The sequence below is a fragment of the Rattus norvegicus genome, chromosome 1 (assembly GCF_036323735.1).
Source record: "Rattus norvegicus strain BN/NHsdMcwi chromosome 1, GRCr8, whole genome shotgun sequence".
In the NCBI taxonomy this organism is placed as follows: domain Eukaryota; kingdom Metazoa; phylum Chordata; class Mammalia; order Rodentia; family Muridae; genus Rattus; species Rattus norvegicus.
Genome location: NC_086019.1, coordinates 206,117,342 through 206,133,561, shown reverse-complemented (window position 1 = coordinate 206,133,561; position 16,220 = coordinate 206,117,342). Strand labels below are relative to the sequence as shown.

At 47.1% G+C, this 16,220-nt stretch overlaps 1 protein-coding gene across 2 annotated transcripts in view; it reads right to left on the bottom strand.

Moving 5' to 3' along the window:
• The window catches only part of Ap2a2 (adaptor related protein complex 2 subunit alpha 2), a 73,291-nt gene that overhangs the window by 21,585 nt on the left and 35,486 nt on the right, over positions 1-16,220 (bottom strand). For both annotated transcript variants that reach the window (XM_008760010.4, NM_031008.2), the window contains exons 3-6: positions 11,372-11,514; positions 9,998-10,191; positions 6,742-6,871; positions 4,261-4,362 (exon numbers count right to left, since the gene is read on the bottom strand). In XM_008760010.4, the coding sequence (XP_008758232.1) occupies positions 4,261-4,362; positions 6,742-6,871; positions 9,998-10,191; positions 11,372-11,514 (569 nt within the window). The remainder of the gene's footprint in view (positions 1-4,260; positions 4,363-6,741; positions 6,872-9,997; positions 10,192-11,371; positions 11,515-16,220) is intronic.

Here is a 16,220-nt window from a genome sequence, read left to right as displayed (position 1 = left end):
TTTCCTCATGAGCTGGAAAACAAACGTTCTGACCTACACCCCAAAGGCCCGGCCAAGCCATGCTGAGTAAGTGGAGCCAGGCAGCTCTGCCCCACTTACAACCTCTACCTCCTAATCCAATATGGCCCCAGGCTAGCTATGGCCACAGCTGCTAAGCTGTCTCATCAGCACCCAGCCCTGCGTCTTCTTCACCTCTTTTAGTTTAGTTCTATTTTTTGAGACAGGATTCTCTGTGCTACAGTTCCAGCTGTCCTGGAACTCACTCTGTAGACCTGACTAGCTTCAATCTCACAGAGATCCACCTGCCTCTATCTCCCAAGTGCTAGAATTAAAGGCCTGTCTCACCATGCCTGGCAGCTTGTGTCTTATCAGAGGGACTCAGGATTGCTCCCTCCCTAAATGTGTACCTCTGTAAACCCCCAGCCATAAGTGAGCACATTCTAGAAAGCTCATCCTGATGAGACTAGCCTGGACTCAGGTTGTAGACATCCCTGCCACAGGCAGCAGAGTCAGAAGAGAACTAGACAGAGTAAGTGGACAGCAAGCAGCCAAGCCAGGCAAAAACAAGGTCCACATCCTCTCTGGGAAATGCAGAGGCAGGCCCAAATGATGTGTCTTTCCTGTGTGTGCTTTCCAGCTATACCATGCTCAGAGAGAAACCTGCAGCTTCAAATGCACTTATTTACAAGAAAAAGGCAAGGGAGACTCTAAATGTTTATGGAGAAAGACAACAAGAAGGCATAAACAGAAACAAAGTAGGACAGCACAATAAAGTCCAAGAAAATAAAAAGTGAAAACTTTGCAGGTCTTAGTGCAGTCGATAGCACGCATCTCAGATAGAGTGGGCACTAGGGGCCTAGACACAGGCCTGGGTTCAATCCCAACACTGCCTCCCAGGGAGGAAAGGCAACAAAAAAAGTGGGCCTTGCCACGTGTGCAGATGATGAGTGCATGGTGGATGAACAATGGAAAGATGCCCAACTTCATCACTAGGAAAATGCAGATCAAGATTGCAGGACCCCCCTACACCTGTGAGGAAAACCAGCAACAAAATCAAGCCTGCCTGCACACTAGCATGGCGGTGCACACCTATAATCCTGATACTTGGGAAGCGGAAGAGGATCTCAACTCCAGCCTAGGGTACAGAGCAAAACCTTGTCTCAAAAAAAGGGAGGCTGGATGGGTGGGCAAAATGCCCCACAAGCCTAACAACCGAGATCAACCCCTGGAACCCATGTAGAGATGGGAGGAGCTCAAGAGATGGTTCAGTGTTCAAGAGCTGTGCTGCTCTTCTAGAAGCCTCAAGCCCAGCTCCAGGCAGCTCACAACTATCTGTAATTCCAGGGACGCTGATGCCTCTCCTCTATGCTGAGATGTACATACACACATGCTGGCAGACACATAGGTAAAATAAAAATAAGTCCTTTTAAAAAAAATGGAAGAGAACCAACTGCTAAAGTTGTTGTCTGGCCTCCGTGGGTCATGATATACCCAGTGAGACACTGGTAAAGATGTGGAAAAAGCAGATCCTTTGTGTACTGTTGACGGAAATGTAAATAGCAAGGGTGCTGTGCAAACAGTATGTCAGTTCCTTTACAAAAATAAAATTAGCATCTAATCCAGCAATTCTACTCCCAAAAGACAAAGAGGCATCTAAAGGAGACATTTACATAGCCACATTTTCAACAGCACCATCCATAACAACCAAAATATGGAAGTAGCCCAAGGCTGAGGAGTTAGCAAAATACATATGAGACAATTATTCATCTCTCAGAGCTGAAGAGATAGATGGTTTAGTGATTAAAAAGACATACTGCTATTCCAGAGGACCTGAGTTCAGTTCCCATCACCCAAGTTTGGTGGCTCATAACTGCCTATAATTATGGCTACTAGGGACCCATCTCTCTCTCTGGCCTCTATGAGCATGTGTACATATAAATGTGTGTATGTGTGTGTGTACGCGCACACGCGCGCGCACACACACACACACACACACGAGTAGTAATAAATAAATCTTAATAAAGATTATTTAGCCCTAGGAGGAAAGATACTGAGAAGTCTAAGAACACGGGTGGACCCTAAAGGCATTAATTATGCCAGATGAAATCATGCTATGTGACTGTGCTTGTATAAGGTAGTCAGTGCTGTCAGAGTCAGAGGCACTCAGGTAGAAGGTGCCAGGGGTTGGTGCGGGACAGGTGGGACATCATCAGTGTTTGATGAGGACAGTTTCAGGTTTACAAGCTATAAAAGAGCCAGAGAAAAGGCTCAAGGGGTAAATGTGCCTATAGTTAAGCCTAATGACCTGAGTTTAAATTCATGGACACCTACAAGCTGATCTCTGACTTCCTCATGTATGCATGGATAAATACATACTAAAAAACAAAGTTGTAGCTACAGTCACAACTTACGGACCTACTTACCACCAATGAACTATACATTTTAAAAAGTAATAAATCTTAAATTATATGTAATCCTCAACACAAAAATTTTTTTATTTCTGAGACAGGGTCTTACTATGTATACAGCCCTGGCTGGCCTTGAACTCATAGAATTCCACCTGCCTCTACCTCCCAAATTCTGAAATTAAAGCAGGTGCCACCAAACCTGGCCAAAAAAAAAAAAAAAAAGGTTGTTTTTCATTTAGAGGAATAGGATAACAATATAACAGTTAAAGTCCAAATGGTAGGCGCATTACGGAGGTCAGCAGTGGAGTGCTTACCCACCACATAGGAAGTGAAGATTCAATTCCCTGCACCTCAAGAAAAGTAAAAATTTTAAGCAGTCACTGAGAATAGCATTTTAAACATAGACAGAGCTGCTGGTCTAAAGAAGACGACCTTTAAATTGGTACTGTATCTTAAAAATCTTAAATTTTACAAAGCTACAAAAGCCTTCAGAGTCACCTTGTTTGCAAAGGACTTTGGGGATAGAGAACAGAGACACAGCTGACTTGTGTGAGACCACAAGACTGGCAAAACTTCAGAGAACAGTGAGGGAGAGCAGGAGAGGGTTCTCCAGTCTGGTCCAGTGTTGGCTCCTCACATCCGAACAGTGCCAGTTGTGCCACTTAGACGTGGCCTCAGAGCAGCTGGCTTCATAGCAAGATTTAGCAATGCTAACCCAGAGGCTCAGCAACTTAAGTCTCTGACCAGAAGACTCCGCAAAACAGTGATGGCCAGCACTGGGAATACACCATGGAGGAAGGACTGTCAGTTGAAGGCCAGTCTGGGCTACACAGTGAAAGTCTGTCTCAAAGCAGCAAGAAAGCCAAATAGCATGTCCACCAACTACACAGAGATCAGGGAAGGCCATTACACCCACTACCTTTGAGGAACAGCAAAGGGTAAGTGCTGGCAAAGTGTCTGTTCCAATCGAATGCAGCCAACAGTGCCAATCCATACGAATGCTTCCCAGGCTCAACGGATCACCAGGCCACATCACAATGACACCGAAGTCCAAGAGGCCAACTCACCCAGGCAAGACCAGAGCAGGGCCACACTGCTGCAGGTGTAACAGCAACTGCTGTGGAAGCCACTGAAAATCCTACAGCCTAAGCCATGCCAGCCCACTGCTACCAACATTTCACACACATGTAGCCTATGAGACACCCTGGGCCGCTCAGAGCCAGTCACTGATGATTGTCTGCGAGGAGGAAGAAACAAAAGGCTTGAGAGGACAGGGATGACTACACTGCATCCCTTCGGGAGAGCAACTTTTCTGCAGGATCAGAAAGGCAGCAACAGCTACTCCAAACAAAAGTCAAGGGTCCACACACACAAAATAAACACGACACAGAGACGCTAACAAAATCCAAGGCACAAAGCCAGGCCAGTCCTAGCTGCAGTGAAGGTGAGTGGGGAGCACACCAGCTAGGAGAAGGGACAAGGGTACACTTGGCAGTGTCAACTGCCCCTCAGTGAGTACACTGGATAGGGCAGGGTGCTTCTCAACTAACAGAGAAACATGTCAAGGACTGACAACGGCAAATTTTAATTTTATTGAGTTAATTAATGGTGCCAGATCCCATTACAGGTGGTTGTGAGCCACCATGTGGGTGCTGGGAATTGAACTCAGGACCTCTGGAAGAGCAGCCAGTGCTCTTAACCTGAGTCATCTCTCCAGCCCCAGGCAGGAACAATTTTTATTCTGGAATTTACAGTGTGGGCCAAATATCCTACATTCTAAATGTAAAGTAATAATTCAGCCAATCAATGAAAATCAAACCCACCTTGCTGTCTCCCCCCACCATGGACTTACTCTGCTCAGTCGAGAGACAGCTAGAGAGACAGAGGTCTTGAACTCCTCAGGATTCTTCTGGGCCAGTGTGGTGATGAGGCTAGTTGCGGCAGTCACTACACCCTGAAAGACAGGCATCACAGATGACAGTGCGTATAAAGTGCACCCTATGGGACATGGCCACCTGGTCCCCAGGCCTGCCCTGACCGACCCATGAGGTTTGCAAAACCAAGGTAGGACATACTGGTTCTTCCTGGGTCTAGCTTGTCTCTCGAAACTAGTCCAGCTTGGCCTAGATATTTGCAGGTGAAGCAGGCAGCAACTGGGAAGTTTGGGGGCCTTATTTTCTGTCTGTCACCTATACCACTGTCCCCATCTACTCTATGTGCCTTTAATCACTGTGCCCACTACAGAGGGAGACAGAACTTTCACAGTCCTCCTGTGTCTTAACTTGGATGGGACCCAAGGCTGGAGCCTGCTTCCCTGCATTGTCTCCACCGACTGCCTGGGCTCAGACAGGAGCAGCTCACACAGCAGTGCAGCATGGCCGGCCTCCACAAGCCTACCATGCTTGGCCTACCACCGTCATAGGATAACAAATAGCTGTTTCCAGTTCATGCCTCCTGTAAGAATTTGGTTGAGTAAAGGAATCTCTAGCCTGGCAGTATGGCACATCTGGTAATCGCAGTATTTTAGAGGAAGAAGCAGAAATGTTATTTCAAGGCTTGCCCTAGCTATATGGCAAGATGCTGGTTCAAAACCAAATGTAAGTTCCATAAGGTTAGGATAGGAGTCAGGAGCTGCTGTATTCCTGACATTTGGAATAGGCCAAATCCACAAGAACACAGCTACTCAAGTTATGTGCAAATACATACTTGTTGGCCACTGACTTAGCATCCCTTCAAACTATGGTTTGCTCATCTTCTGTGGTCTCACAGGAAGCAAGCTATGGTACACAGTACATGGATTCAGGTGTCCCCAGGTGGACATGGGGCAACTCTGGCCTTTTGTTCCCTCTCCAAATCTCTTCCCCAGATAGCAGCTTAGTCCTCAAAGCTCTAGGCCATCTGCTCCACCTAACCCCTGTTATGACCCATCAGGGCTGGGTCCTTCCTCCACCTATGACTCTGTATATGTATGTGTATATCCCTCTACCTATGGCTTCTGTGTATTCCTGATCTCACCCCCAGGTCGTTGGCCCACCAAGCTCACTTATAAGCAAACATCTGACATTTTAAGAGTCCCTAAGCATGAGGCTAGGAGAGTAGTGTCTCAGGCCTTCTACACTGGCAAAGCTGGACATGGGTTTGAAGCAGCTAAAAGGAGACCATGCTGGGCTACTAAGGAAAGCCTGTGAGTCTGAACACGATGCCCTTACCTTTCCTACTTTGAGTTAAGTTTCTGTCATGAGCCAAGATGCAAGCAAAATAATGTAATGTGAAAACCAAAAGCAACTAAGAAACTGGGGTCATAGCATCCAAAGAAAGGCAGTGTCCTGGCACCAAAGACCCAGCCTTGCTATCTGGAAATGATCTGAAGCCACAGCAAGATGACTGACACACCACCAGAGGAGCTGAACACAAAGCACTGCTCAATGCTTCTCACAGCTGGTTCACCTGCACATTGGTGTGACACCTGACTCTTAGAGCCTCTGAAAACCTGGTTTAAGTCTGGCACAGTATGGCTCTGAGAATCTTAATCTCTTTGAACTGTGGTTTATTTTTTTTTCCAGCTATAAAACTGGGAAATTCTAACTAGTTACAATTTAAAAAGTCTATCAATGGTGAACTAGCATTTATCTGATATAGCTGATGGCCTCCAGTAACATCCTCTGACTTAAACTTCAGGGTCTTCGTGCTCAGGGACCACTCACAAAGCAGCATTACTGGCTCCCATCCAGGGCCTTCCACCTTCTCTGCACTCCCTTCAAGAGCTGCTCTAACTATCTCAACAAGCACAAGAAGACACAACACAGGAATGGCTTGAACGGCTGCCACTCCACACTAAAATGTCCAATGCAAGCCCCAGGTACTGTTGCCTAAATGAGCATCTAACAATCTTTAACCTTCACAGCAGATCTTCCCAGGGGTGGGAGTAAATCTCTAACATACTTGCCTGACCCCAGCCAGGTCACCAGATTCACTTGTTCAACAGTCTAAGGAGCAGAGGTCACGGCTCACAGCTGCTTCCCGCCCATCTGAGCAGTCGTGCTCACCAAATCAGACCTTCCAGTCTTCTATAAAATGGGTAATTCAGTAAGACTGGCACACTGGAATTTAGCCAAGAGGTGGGACACACCCCTCGTAGCACACACAAGCAGTATATAGGGGGCACAGGCACTGAGTGAGAGTCTCCCTGCTACATGGACTCTCGGGGCTTAATCTGCAGAGGGGACAGTGCATCACCTTCACATTCTGAGACTCTTAATGGACCGCCTTACAGTGCTCTTCTGAAAGGCTACTGAAAGGGTGATTAAGAATGGAACGAAACTCAGACACTTACCAAGTGCTGGTCATTGAGGAGGTGTACCACACGGGATGTCCAGTCGCCCATAGGAACTAGGTCAGGTGACGTCCTGTACAGGCGCAACAAGCACAGGGCTGCGCTCTGCTTCACACTGTCCATGGTATCTCTAGAAAACAGACATCGACAGTCACTCAGGAGAGCGGCTGGTGACTTCTCAAGGTACCACAAACTAAGCCAAGGGGGATGGAGCTGTGCGAGGACCACATGAAGTTCACCAGGAGACCAGTGGGTAGGAAGGCCTACACGGCTCAACACGCTAGGCCTGCATAGGTCACTCTGAAAGACACATTTCAGGCACGACACCAACCTACAGGCAAAAGCCTGCACTATTTGCACTCTGGCTTCCAAAGGCATCAAATTTTCATCCCCATTTTGTAAATTCTCATATACAAAACGGACTGTAGAGGCCAGTCATGTCAATGATGATGTTCTCTGGATCACAGGACTACTCCAACCCCACCCCGTTCGTTACAGCAGGGTCAGACTGGAGGCCTGACCTGACGCACGAGTGGTTTCTTCTCTTGCCTTTCTTTTGTTTTGGATTTTGGTGCTCTCATCACGTATCATACACTCACCTCAAAGCCATTCTCCTGTCCCACCTCTTGAATGCTAAGATTTCAAGTGTAAGTCACAATGCCCAAATCTAACTACAGTCTTTTTAAAAAGCCCGTTGTGTCCTGGCCCAGCCTGCAACTTCACATCAACACCTACATGCAGCAGCTGCACTCCCTCCCTTCACACACACACACACACACACACACACCCCTCACATGCGTGCTGCCTTCCAGCCAGAGTGTGCATGCGAGGGCCTGAGGCAGCACTGGTGTCAGGAAGTGCTGTCCTCTCTCTTCTCCTTCCAAGGCCACCCAGAGGCCCAAAGAATAAAGTTGTAAATGGATGCAGACAACAAACAGGTAGACAGCTGTTTTCTGCTGTTGAAGACAGAGGAGCTCTGGGGCTCCCCTCCACCCTACCAGACCCTGCCAAGAAGTAGGAAAGAGGCCAGGTATGATGACACATGTCTTTAATCTTAGCACTCAGGGGACAGAGGCAGAATGATCTCCGTGTGAGTCCGGGGGCAAATGGGACGACAGACTGAGACCCTGTCCCAAAAACAGTCAAAGAAACAAACAGTGGAGGAAAAAAACAGGTTGATCAAAAGATGTTAGTTGGAGGAGGCCGTCCTTTCCATGGGAACCAGTTGGAAAGCCAGGCATAGTGGCGTATGCCCTAATCCCAGAAGTTAGGAGGCAGAGGCAGGCGATCTGTGTGACTCTAAGGCCACCATGAACTTCACAGTTCTAGGGACAGTCAAAGCTCCATAGTGAAACCTTGTGTCAGGAGGGGATTGGGGGTTGTGGAGAACCAGCTGGAATCCCCAAGGCATTAAGATGGGAACTATAGCTGTGGTAATAAGAAACAGAAGGGCCTGTTGACCAGGATGCTGAACCAGGAGGCCATCTCCTCTTGTTTCCAGACTGATGTTAACAGGCAACTCAGAGAAAAGGAGCAAACAATTGCTAGCCCAGAGGCAAGGACAAACAGCACCCTCATAAACCCACAGGGCCCAGAGCAGCTCCCAGCTGTCAAAGGTATTCTTTCTGATCCTGATCCTCTACTGAGAAAGGCACCAATGTAACTACCCTCTCCAGCCTCACATCCTAATTCTGACAAGACTACTTCACCATCTACAGCCACTGGCCCCCATCTCAGGAGCCACACTGACCAGCACCTTACAACCGTGATGCTCAGACACCACTCACAGAATCACCTGTGCTCAGTTGAGTCCCATCACTTGCTTACAGGGTGCCATGGTAAGCTTTGCCCATGAACTATCCCTACAGCCCAACATGTTCTAACTGGGAGACACCACCTGTCTCCTGCTAAAGAACCTTTACTCAGCGTTGGGCCTTGTGGTCACTCTCATGTACCCTTGTGTATCTCAGGAAATATTCCTGTTCCTCCAATGTTTTTCAAGGATCACCCTGTCTGTACTTGCTCCATTAGACCAGCCCTGTGGCAGTGCCAGAAGGCAGCAATGTAACAAAGACATCTGAGCCAGGATCCCTGATGGGGCATAGCAGGCAACACTCAGGTGCCCAGCCACAAGACTTCACAGTGACTGCTGGGGAAGATGGCCAGGGAGGCCTTGCTAGCAGCTCACACTTGCATCCTGCCCAACTTCCTTCCTCTCTGGTCTGAACTCTAGCCCTTCCTCTACCCCAACCAACAGCCACTGTGATCTCCTACCTCAAATACCCAGTATTCTCCATGATTTCTGCTGACAGTCTACAATCATAAGCCTTTGAATTTCCCATTGCCACTCAGCTCTGCAATGCTTCTCTTCATCAATATCCTGTGCCCCACATCCACATTTCTGAACCTGTTTCCACCGGACAGTTCTCCCGAGCCTGGTTCCTCTACCTGCCTGTGCTTCACATTGCTCAAGATTGAGGTGCCAGGGCTGGCTTAAAGCTCCTGTACCACAGCACAGCGACAGAGACTGAAGTGTTCTCTGCTTTGTGCCTGTGCCATGCAGAGGACACTTGTAGCATTTTTGGCCTCTGCCTACTAGAGGACAGGGGTAGGCACTCCACTATGAAAATGGTAAACTCACTAAGTCTTTGTTCCATGTCAGCCCCACCCAGGCCCCCAGAAAGCTGACTGGGTAGAGAATGTAGGCTAGCTCTGACCTACCTATATTCCAGCTTCACAGTAACAGAGGGCTGCAGCCATTGCTCCCAGTTCACTAACAACTGTCCTATCCTGTCTCCTGGACCATGATGAACGTAGCCACTATGTCTGTAGACTGACTACACAACAGCATAAGCACATGACCCAGCTGGCCCTGCCTCTGCCAATCCCGAGGCCTGAAACAGCCCAGGGCTGCTCCGAACTCTTCCAGAATGACTCTCAACACCACTGGTCAGCTTTCCAAATGAACTGAGGAGAGAGATGATGTAGAATCCTCAATACACAAAGGCTTGTCCTTTGCTCCACTGCTTCTGCGCAGGGATTAGACTCGGAGTTATACCAAACAACATTGTTTCTTTCTCCCTGTAGTCCTTTCTAGGCTGGCAGGCTAAGGGTTTTCTTCTATGATTAGTGATCTTACGGAGAGAATCTATGACTCTGAGCTCTATAGTAGGGCTTCCTGGCACCCCTCGTTATACACAGTGGACTGTGTTTAGAAGAAGCACGTGCTGCCCACGTATAGCTCCCAGATACATACCCTGCCACCAGGATCTTGGGGATCTCTCCAGCGAAGGCCTCTGCCATCTCACGGCTACCCACATTGGCGATGCAGTGCAGGGCCAGACCCATAAATGTAGGATTGCGGCTGGCCAGGTCATTCTTGATGGCATTGTTAATCAACCGGATCAGTTCACTATTTGAATTCACCAATACAGAGATGAAAAGGTAGCCCTGTATTTCCAGAAAGCAGAGACAAAAAGCGTATGACAAGATGGCTAACATACAGTGTACAGAGAAGCAAGCCAGGAAAGCCTCTGGTACCATTTCAATGAGTGCCACAGAGACTCACCCCTTAAGACAGCCCCTGTTTGGACAGTGTACCAGTGAACACCACTTTTGTACCATCCAGCCCTGATGCACTAAATGCACTGATGCACTAAAATATGTACAAAGTCAGAGGCATAAGGAAACCAGACCACTCAGTCCTTCCCCAAATCTCATTTCCTTCTTGGTAGCTCACACATCTGTGTTCAGATACCACACCGTCTTCATGTCAGGATGGGAGAGGGCTGTCACAGCCAGAACCAAGCCTGGCACCACGCGACCTGTCCGAAAGCCTAGCTTACTGCTATCCACTCCTCACTACCTGTTCAGTCTCATATCCCCATTCTATCACTTACAAGGTGAGGATGTGGAGCCTGAAAATAGAAAGGGCTAATTTTCTTAACAAAAAACCCTAAGATAATTGGCTTATTTTTTAATTTCTGTGAGTTAATTTTTTTTTCTTTTTTTCGGAGCTGGGGACTGAACCCAGGGCCTTGTGCTTGCTAGGCAAGTGCTCTACCACTGAGCTAAATCCCCAACCCCTGTGAGTTAAATTTTTAACCAAAAGAGAAATCTGTTATTAATACACAAACAGCCTTACTATAATAGAATGCAGACAGAGCTGAAACTCCAAACCTAAGCAAGTCTGAGCAGCCTGCAGAGAGAGACCGCACCTTCTCTGGCTTTATTGCTTGCCCCTGTGGGCACAGATCCTTTTTCAAGTGGTCATGCAAAAGGCCATGGAGTAAAGTCACTGCTGACATGGTACTCACTAACATGGCCCTGTGACAAGAAGGCACCGAGGCTGTAGGCAACAGACACAGGTGTGTGAGCACAGAGACTCTACCTGCCTAAGCCAGCAGAAAGCATCAGTGGAAAGAAGGCCACCCCATCAAAGTCTATCCTGGGCACAACTGGTCCTTAGAAGCAAAGAAGTATGTTAGGATGGCCGTGGCTACAAGAAACCAGCGCCAGCCAGTAACACAGGCCAGATGCACAGATGGTTGGTACCCAATATGGGACAGAGAGAAGAAGGAGTCTGCAAACTGCACACGGGCACATGGCCCTGCCCCTCAACCATACTCACGATCTGCTTTTCCGTGTATCTGTTTGAGCTCAGAAGATTCACAGCTTCCATGTGTCCAAAGTCAATGTCATGACCAAGGAGAAAGATGAAGAGTAACTTGCAGACATACTTCTTCTTACTGTAGCCATCAAGAGCCTTGTCACCTGCAGAAAGGTCAATGAAAGGTTTACATCTAATCTAGGTGAGGAAGGTAGAGACCTGGTTAGCACAGTAACAGACTGTAGTAAAAGTCTCAAAGAAGGCGCAGGCCTCCATCCAGACATGCAGCTACACACACAGGGAGAGCAGCTATTGCACTTGATAAGTGTGGCACACACCACCATCCAGAATACATGGCAGTCAGTGCTCTGTAGCCAAAGAGACCTGCTAATGCATGCCTGCCTGCCTGCCTGCCTGCCTGCCTGCCTGCCTGCCTGCCTGCCTGCGGGGCCCTCACCTCTCAAGCTGCTTTGGCCCCCTAACCCTGAAGAGAGATCTGAAAGCTCTGCACAAGCCATCAAGCTAAGCTAACCCTTTAAACAAGCTTATCGCCTTAGGCAGACACACTTACTCTAAATTATTTTCCATTTCACAACAGTTAAGGAGCAAATCACCTGGTCATAAAACCACACACACACACACACACACACACACACACACACACACACACACTTCAGAAAGTGGGTTCACCATAAGACTTACTACAGCACAAACTCCATGTGTAGGTAAGAGCCATCAGCTGGCACGTGGCACGCCATGTAAAGCACAGGAATATTCCTGAGCCGACCTGCAGCAGTAAGGAGGGGTGCTGCATATAGTCTTCTCCAAGTCAGAATAACAGATGTATGTATGGTCTAAATTGTCATCCAAGAGGCTTCACCCAGGAACTGATGGAAACAGACTCAGAGACCCAAAGCCAAACATTAGGCAGAGCTTTGAGAATCCCGAGAAGAGGGGGAAGAAAGATTGTTGGAGCCAGTGGGGTCAAGGACACCACAAGAAAACCCACAGAATCAACCAATCTGAGCCCATAGGGGTTCACAATGACTGAACTGCCAATCAGGGAGCCTGCATGGGACTAACAAGGCTGTTTGTTTGTATGTATGTATGTATGTATGTATGTATGTATGTATGTATGTATGTATGTATATGGTTGTGTAGCTTGGTCTTCTTGTGGGACTCAGAACAGTAGGCACAGGAGCTGTCTCTGACTCTGTTGCCCACCCTTGAGATCCTTTCCTCCTACTGGGTTGCCTCATCTAGCCTTAATAGAAAAGGAAATGCCTAGTCTCACTGCAACTTGACCTGCCATGGCTAGTTAATATCCATGGAGGCCAGCCCTTTTCTGAAAGGAAGCCCGGGGGGGAGGAGGGGGGGGCCTGGGAGGAAAAGAGGGGAAACTGTAGTCAGAATATAATATAAATACAAAAAATATTATTATATGTAAATATAATTTAAATGTATGGTCTAAAGGTATGTGACTAGTCAAGGACATCACAGCAACATCATCCCTTTGCTTATTAAGAGCTGGGCAGTGGCATCTCTGTGGACAGACCTACTGACCTCACAGGTATGTCCAGGACAAACACTCCACATGTTGGGCGAATACCAACTCAAAGTGGGCTTGTAGAGCTCCTGGGAAGCCTCCCCTCCTTTCTAGCAGCAGCACAGCATTCACAACTCAGATGCTAACACAGTATCTAGCTGGCTGCCTCCTACTTAGCCTCAGCTTGCTGCTATCTTCATGCTGTGTGCGTGCGCAGCATGAGTGGCAGGGAGGCAGACCAGGGAGATCTCTGCAAATTTGAGACCAGACTGGTCTATGTAGTGGGTTCCAGACCAGTAAGGGCTACATAGTGAGACTCCATCTCAAAAACGTAAGGTTATTATTCAAAAGGTTAAAAGAATTATCAGGTTATAGATGTAGCTCGATGGTTTAAAACACTTGCCTAGCACACATGTGCTAGCACACATCATAGAGGGAAAAAAGCTAAATTAATGTATTCCATTTCAAGGTATATCCCAAAAGGATGTAAATGAGGGAGTTAAGCATGGCAATACAAGACTGTTATCCCAGAACTAAGGAGACAGAGGCAGGAAATTCAAGGCCAGCCTCAGCTGTAGGCCATTCTGCACAGAGCAAACTGGGAACAGTGGAATATCATCAGCAGGTAAAAGCACAAAATGCAAGCCTGATGACCTGAGTTCACGTCTGGGTACCACAAAGTGGAAGGAGAGAACTGACTGGAACAGGCTGCTCTAGGACCTCCACTGTAGCATAGAGAACAAAACAGTTTAAACCAATTAGAGGTTTGCACATGAAATATGAACGAAAAGGATCTGAGAGAGCAAACTGAGTTAAGCACACTGAGGATGGGGCTGGAGAAATGGCTCGGGGGTTACAAGCATGCACTGCTCTTTCAGAGGCCCAGAGTTCAGTTCCCAGTACCACAGCAGGCAGCTCACAGCTACCTGAAACTCTCTGGCTCTAGAGAGACCCAACATCTTTAGTCCCTGTAAGCACCTGCCCTCATGTGCACACCCACATACAAACCACACACATACACTTAAAAATAATAAAACTAAGACTTTTTAAAAGCCACTGCGGATGTGCTAACCTCTGATTGGTGTGAGTGTGACCTGGACAGAGGTGGAAGAGCTGCAGGAAAGAAACTGGTCAGAGTCCAGCAAGGCAGCGGACAAGCGTGTGCTCATCCAGCAAGGCAACGGACAAGTGTGTACTCATGCAGAGACTCTAATGCAAAGTCAAAATCTAGCAAGGCAGCGGACAAGTGTGTACTCATCTAGCAAGGCAACGGACAAGTGTGTACTCATGCAGAGACTCTAATGCAAAGTCAAAATCCAGCAAGGCAATGAACAACTGTGTACTCATGCAGAGATTCTAATGCAAAGTCAAAATCTAGCAAGGCAGCGGACAAGTGTGTACTCATCTAGCAAGGCAATGGACAAGTGTGTACTCATGCAGAGACTCTAATGCAAAGTCAAAATCCAGCAAGGCAACGAACAAGCGTGTACCCATTCAGAGACTATGCAAAGTCAAAAATAAAGGTTAACGAGCTCTTTTATGACCTAATGTGGCAAATTAACTGAAAACCTCCTGAGTCTGGAGGCCTATAAAAATCAAGGTCATCCTGTCTGCTTCTTTAATAGACTAGATAAACTGTAGCTCTGAGCCAGGTTCCAAGAACTAAACAAAGCAAGGGTCCGATCTGTTAACCGTGCCATGAGCAGGCTGGAGAGATGGCTCAGCTGTGAAAGGTGTTTACAGGGCCCTCATGAGGACAGGAGTTCAGGTTCTAGTACCCATGTAACAAACTGGGTGTCCCCAAAGCACCTGTAACCAGCTCTGGACGACTCCACAGCCTCTTCTGGCCTCTGAGCATCCATAGGCACACTTTCAACTTCTCGTTTGTTTTGTTTGTTTGAAACAAGGTTTCATATAATTCAGGTTAGTCTCAAATTCACTGTGTAACAGCGGATAGCCAACCCTGAAATTCTCATCTGCCTTTCCTTCCTGAGTGCTGGGATTTTAGGTGAGCACCACCATACCTGGTTTATGCAGTGCTAGGAATCAGTAATGAGACTTTGAGCTAGAAAAGCACTATAGCAACAGCCCCAAAGCTCCTGCCCAAAATCTACCAACATCTTAAATAGACTTCCTGTGGTGGTAACCTTCAACCAGTGGATAAATACCACTGTACCAGCTGAGTTCTAATCACAGACTTTTCCCTATATCATAGTCTTAGAATATGCAGCTTACAAAGTCAGAGCCTACATCCACACATAATTACTGCTAGAGACAATCTTCACCACTAGAATGCTCCATATTCTGTACTGGAGAATAAAATGGTAAATACTAAAAGTACCACAGTGTTAACTAGCATAAAAAATCCAAGCCAGACATGGTGGTGCACTCCTTTAATCCCAGCACTCAGGACAGCAGAGGCAGATGAATCTCTGTAGGTTCTGGCCATCCTAACTCCTCACCCAGACTTTTCAAATGTCCTTATTCATTTTTGTTTACAGAGGGAACAGTATGTGTAGCTGTGTACAGTGGGAGACTACAATAAGAATGATGCTTGAATGATTCCACAATCCCTGTAACTCATTCTCAGTCATCTACAGCTATAGACTCCTACATGAATCCCTGCACAACTGTGGTTTGCAACAACAGATAAGTGGCTTGGTATTTCTGCCTGTCTGTGAAGGTTTCACATGTGCATCTTTTTGGAAGGTGATGAGGGAGGGAGTCAAGGCCCCATTCTAGATCCCAGGCTGGTCTGGGACTCACTACATAGCCCAGGATGACCTTGAACTTATAGCAGTTTTTCTATGGCACAGTGGCACACCTGTAATTCTAGCACTTGGCAAGAGGATCTTAAAGTTCAAGGTCCATCTCTGCTACACAGCAGCTTCAGGTTATCCTAGACTATATAGAGATGTCTAATAAAATGTTAATTAGAGTATTTTAAAGACATCCTTCCTTTTTTGCTGAGTGCTAACTGCTGTCAAAATGGGTGAATTCATGAAACCTGTGACAGGTGGTCCTGGCTGGACACTACTCCAGACTCAAAGCTGTTATTATAAAGAATACTGTTGACAGCACCTCAGACTGCCCTGACAGCAATGCCTTCCTTGGTGGATAAAATTGAGCACTATCCCTAAAAAGTCATGGATGTATGGACAAGGAAAACAAAACAAAACAAAACAAACAAAAAACAAAAGAAAAAAGAGATAAAAAAATCAAGTCCTGGGTTGGGGATTTAGCTCAGTGGTAGAGCGCTTGCCTAGCAAGCGCAATGCCCTGGGTTCAGTCCCCAGCTCCGAAAAAAAAAAAAAAAATCAAATC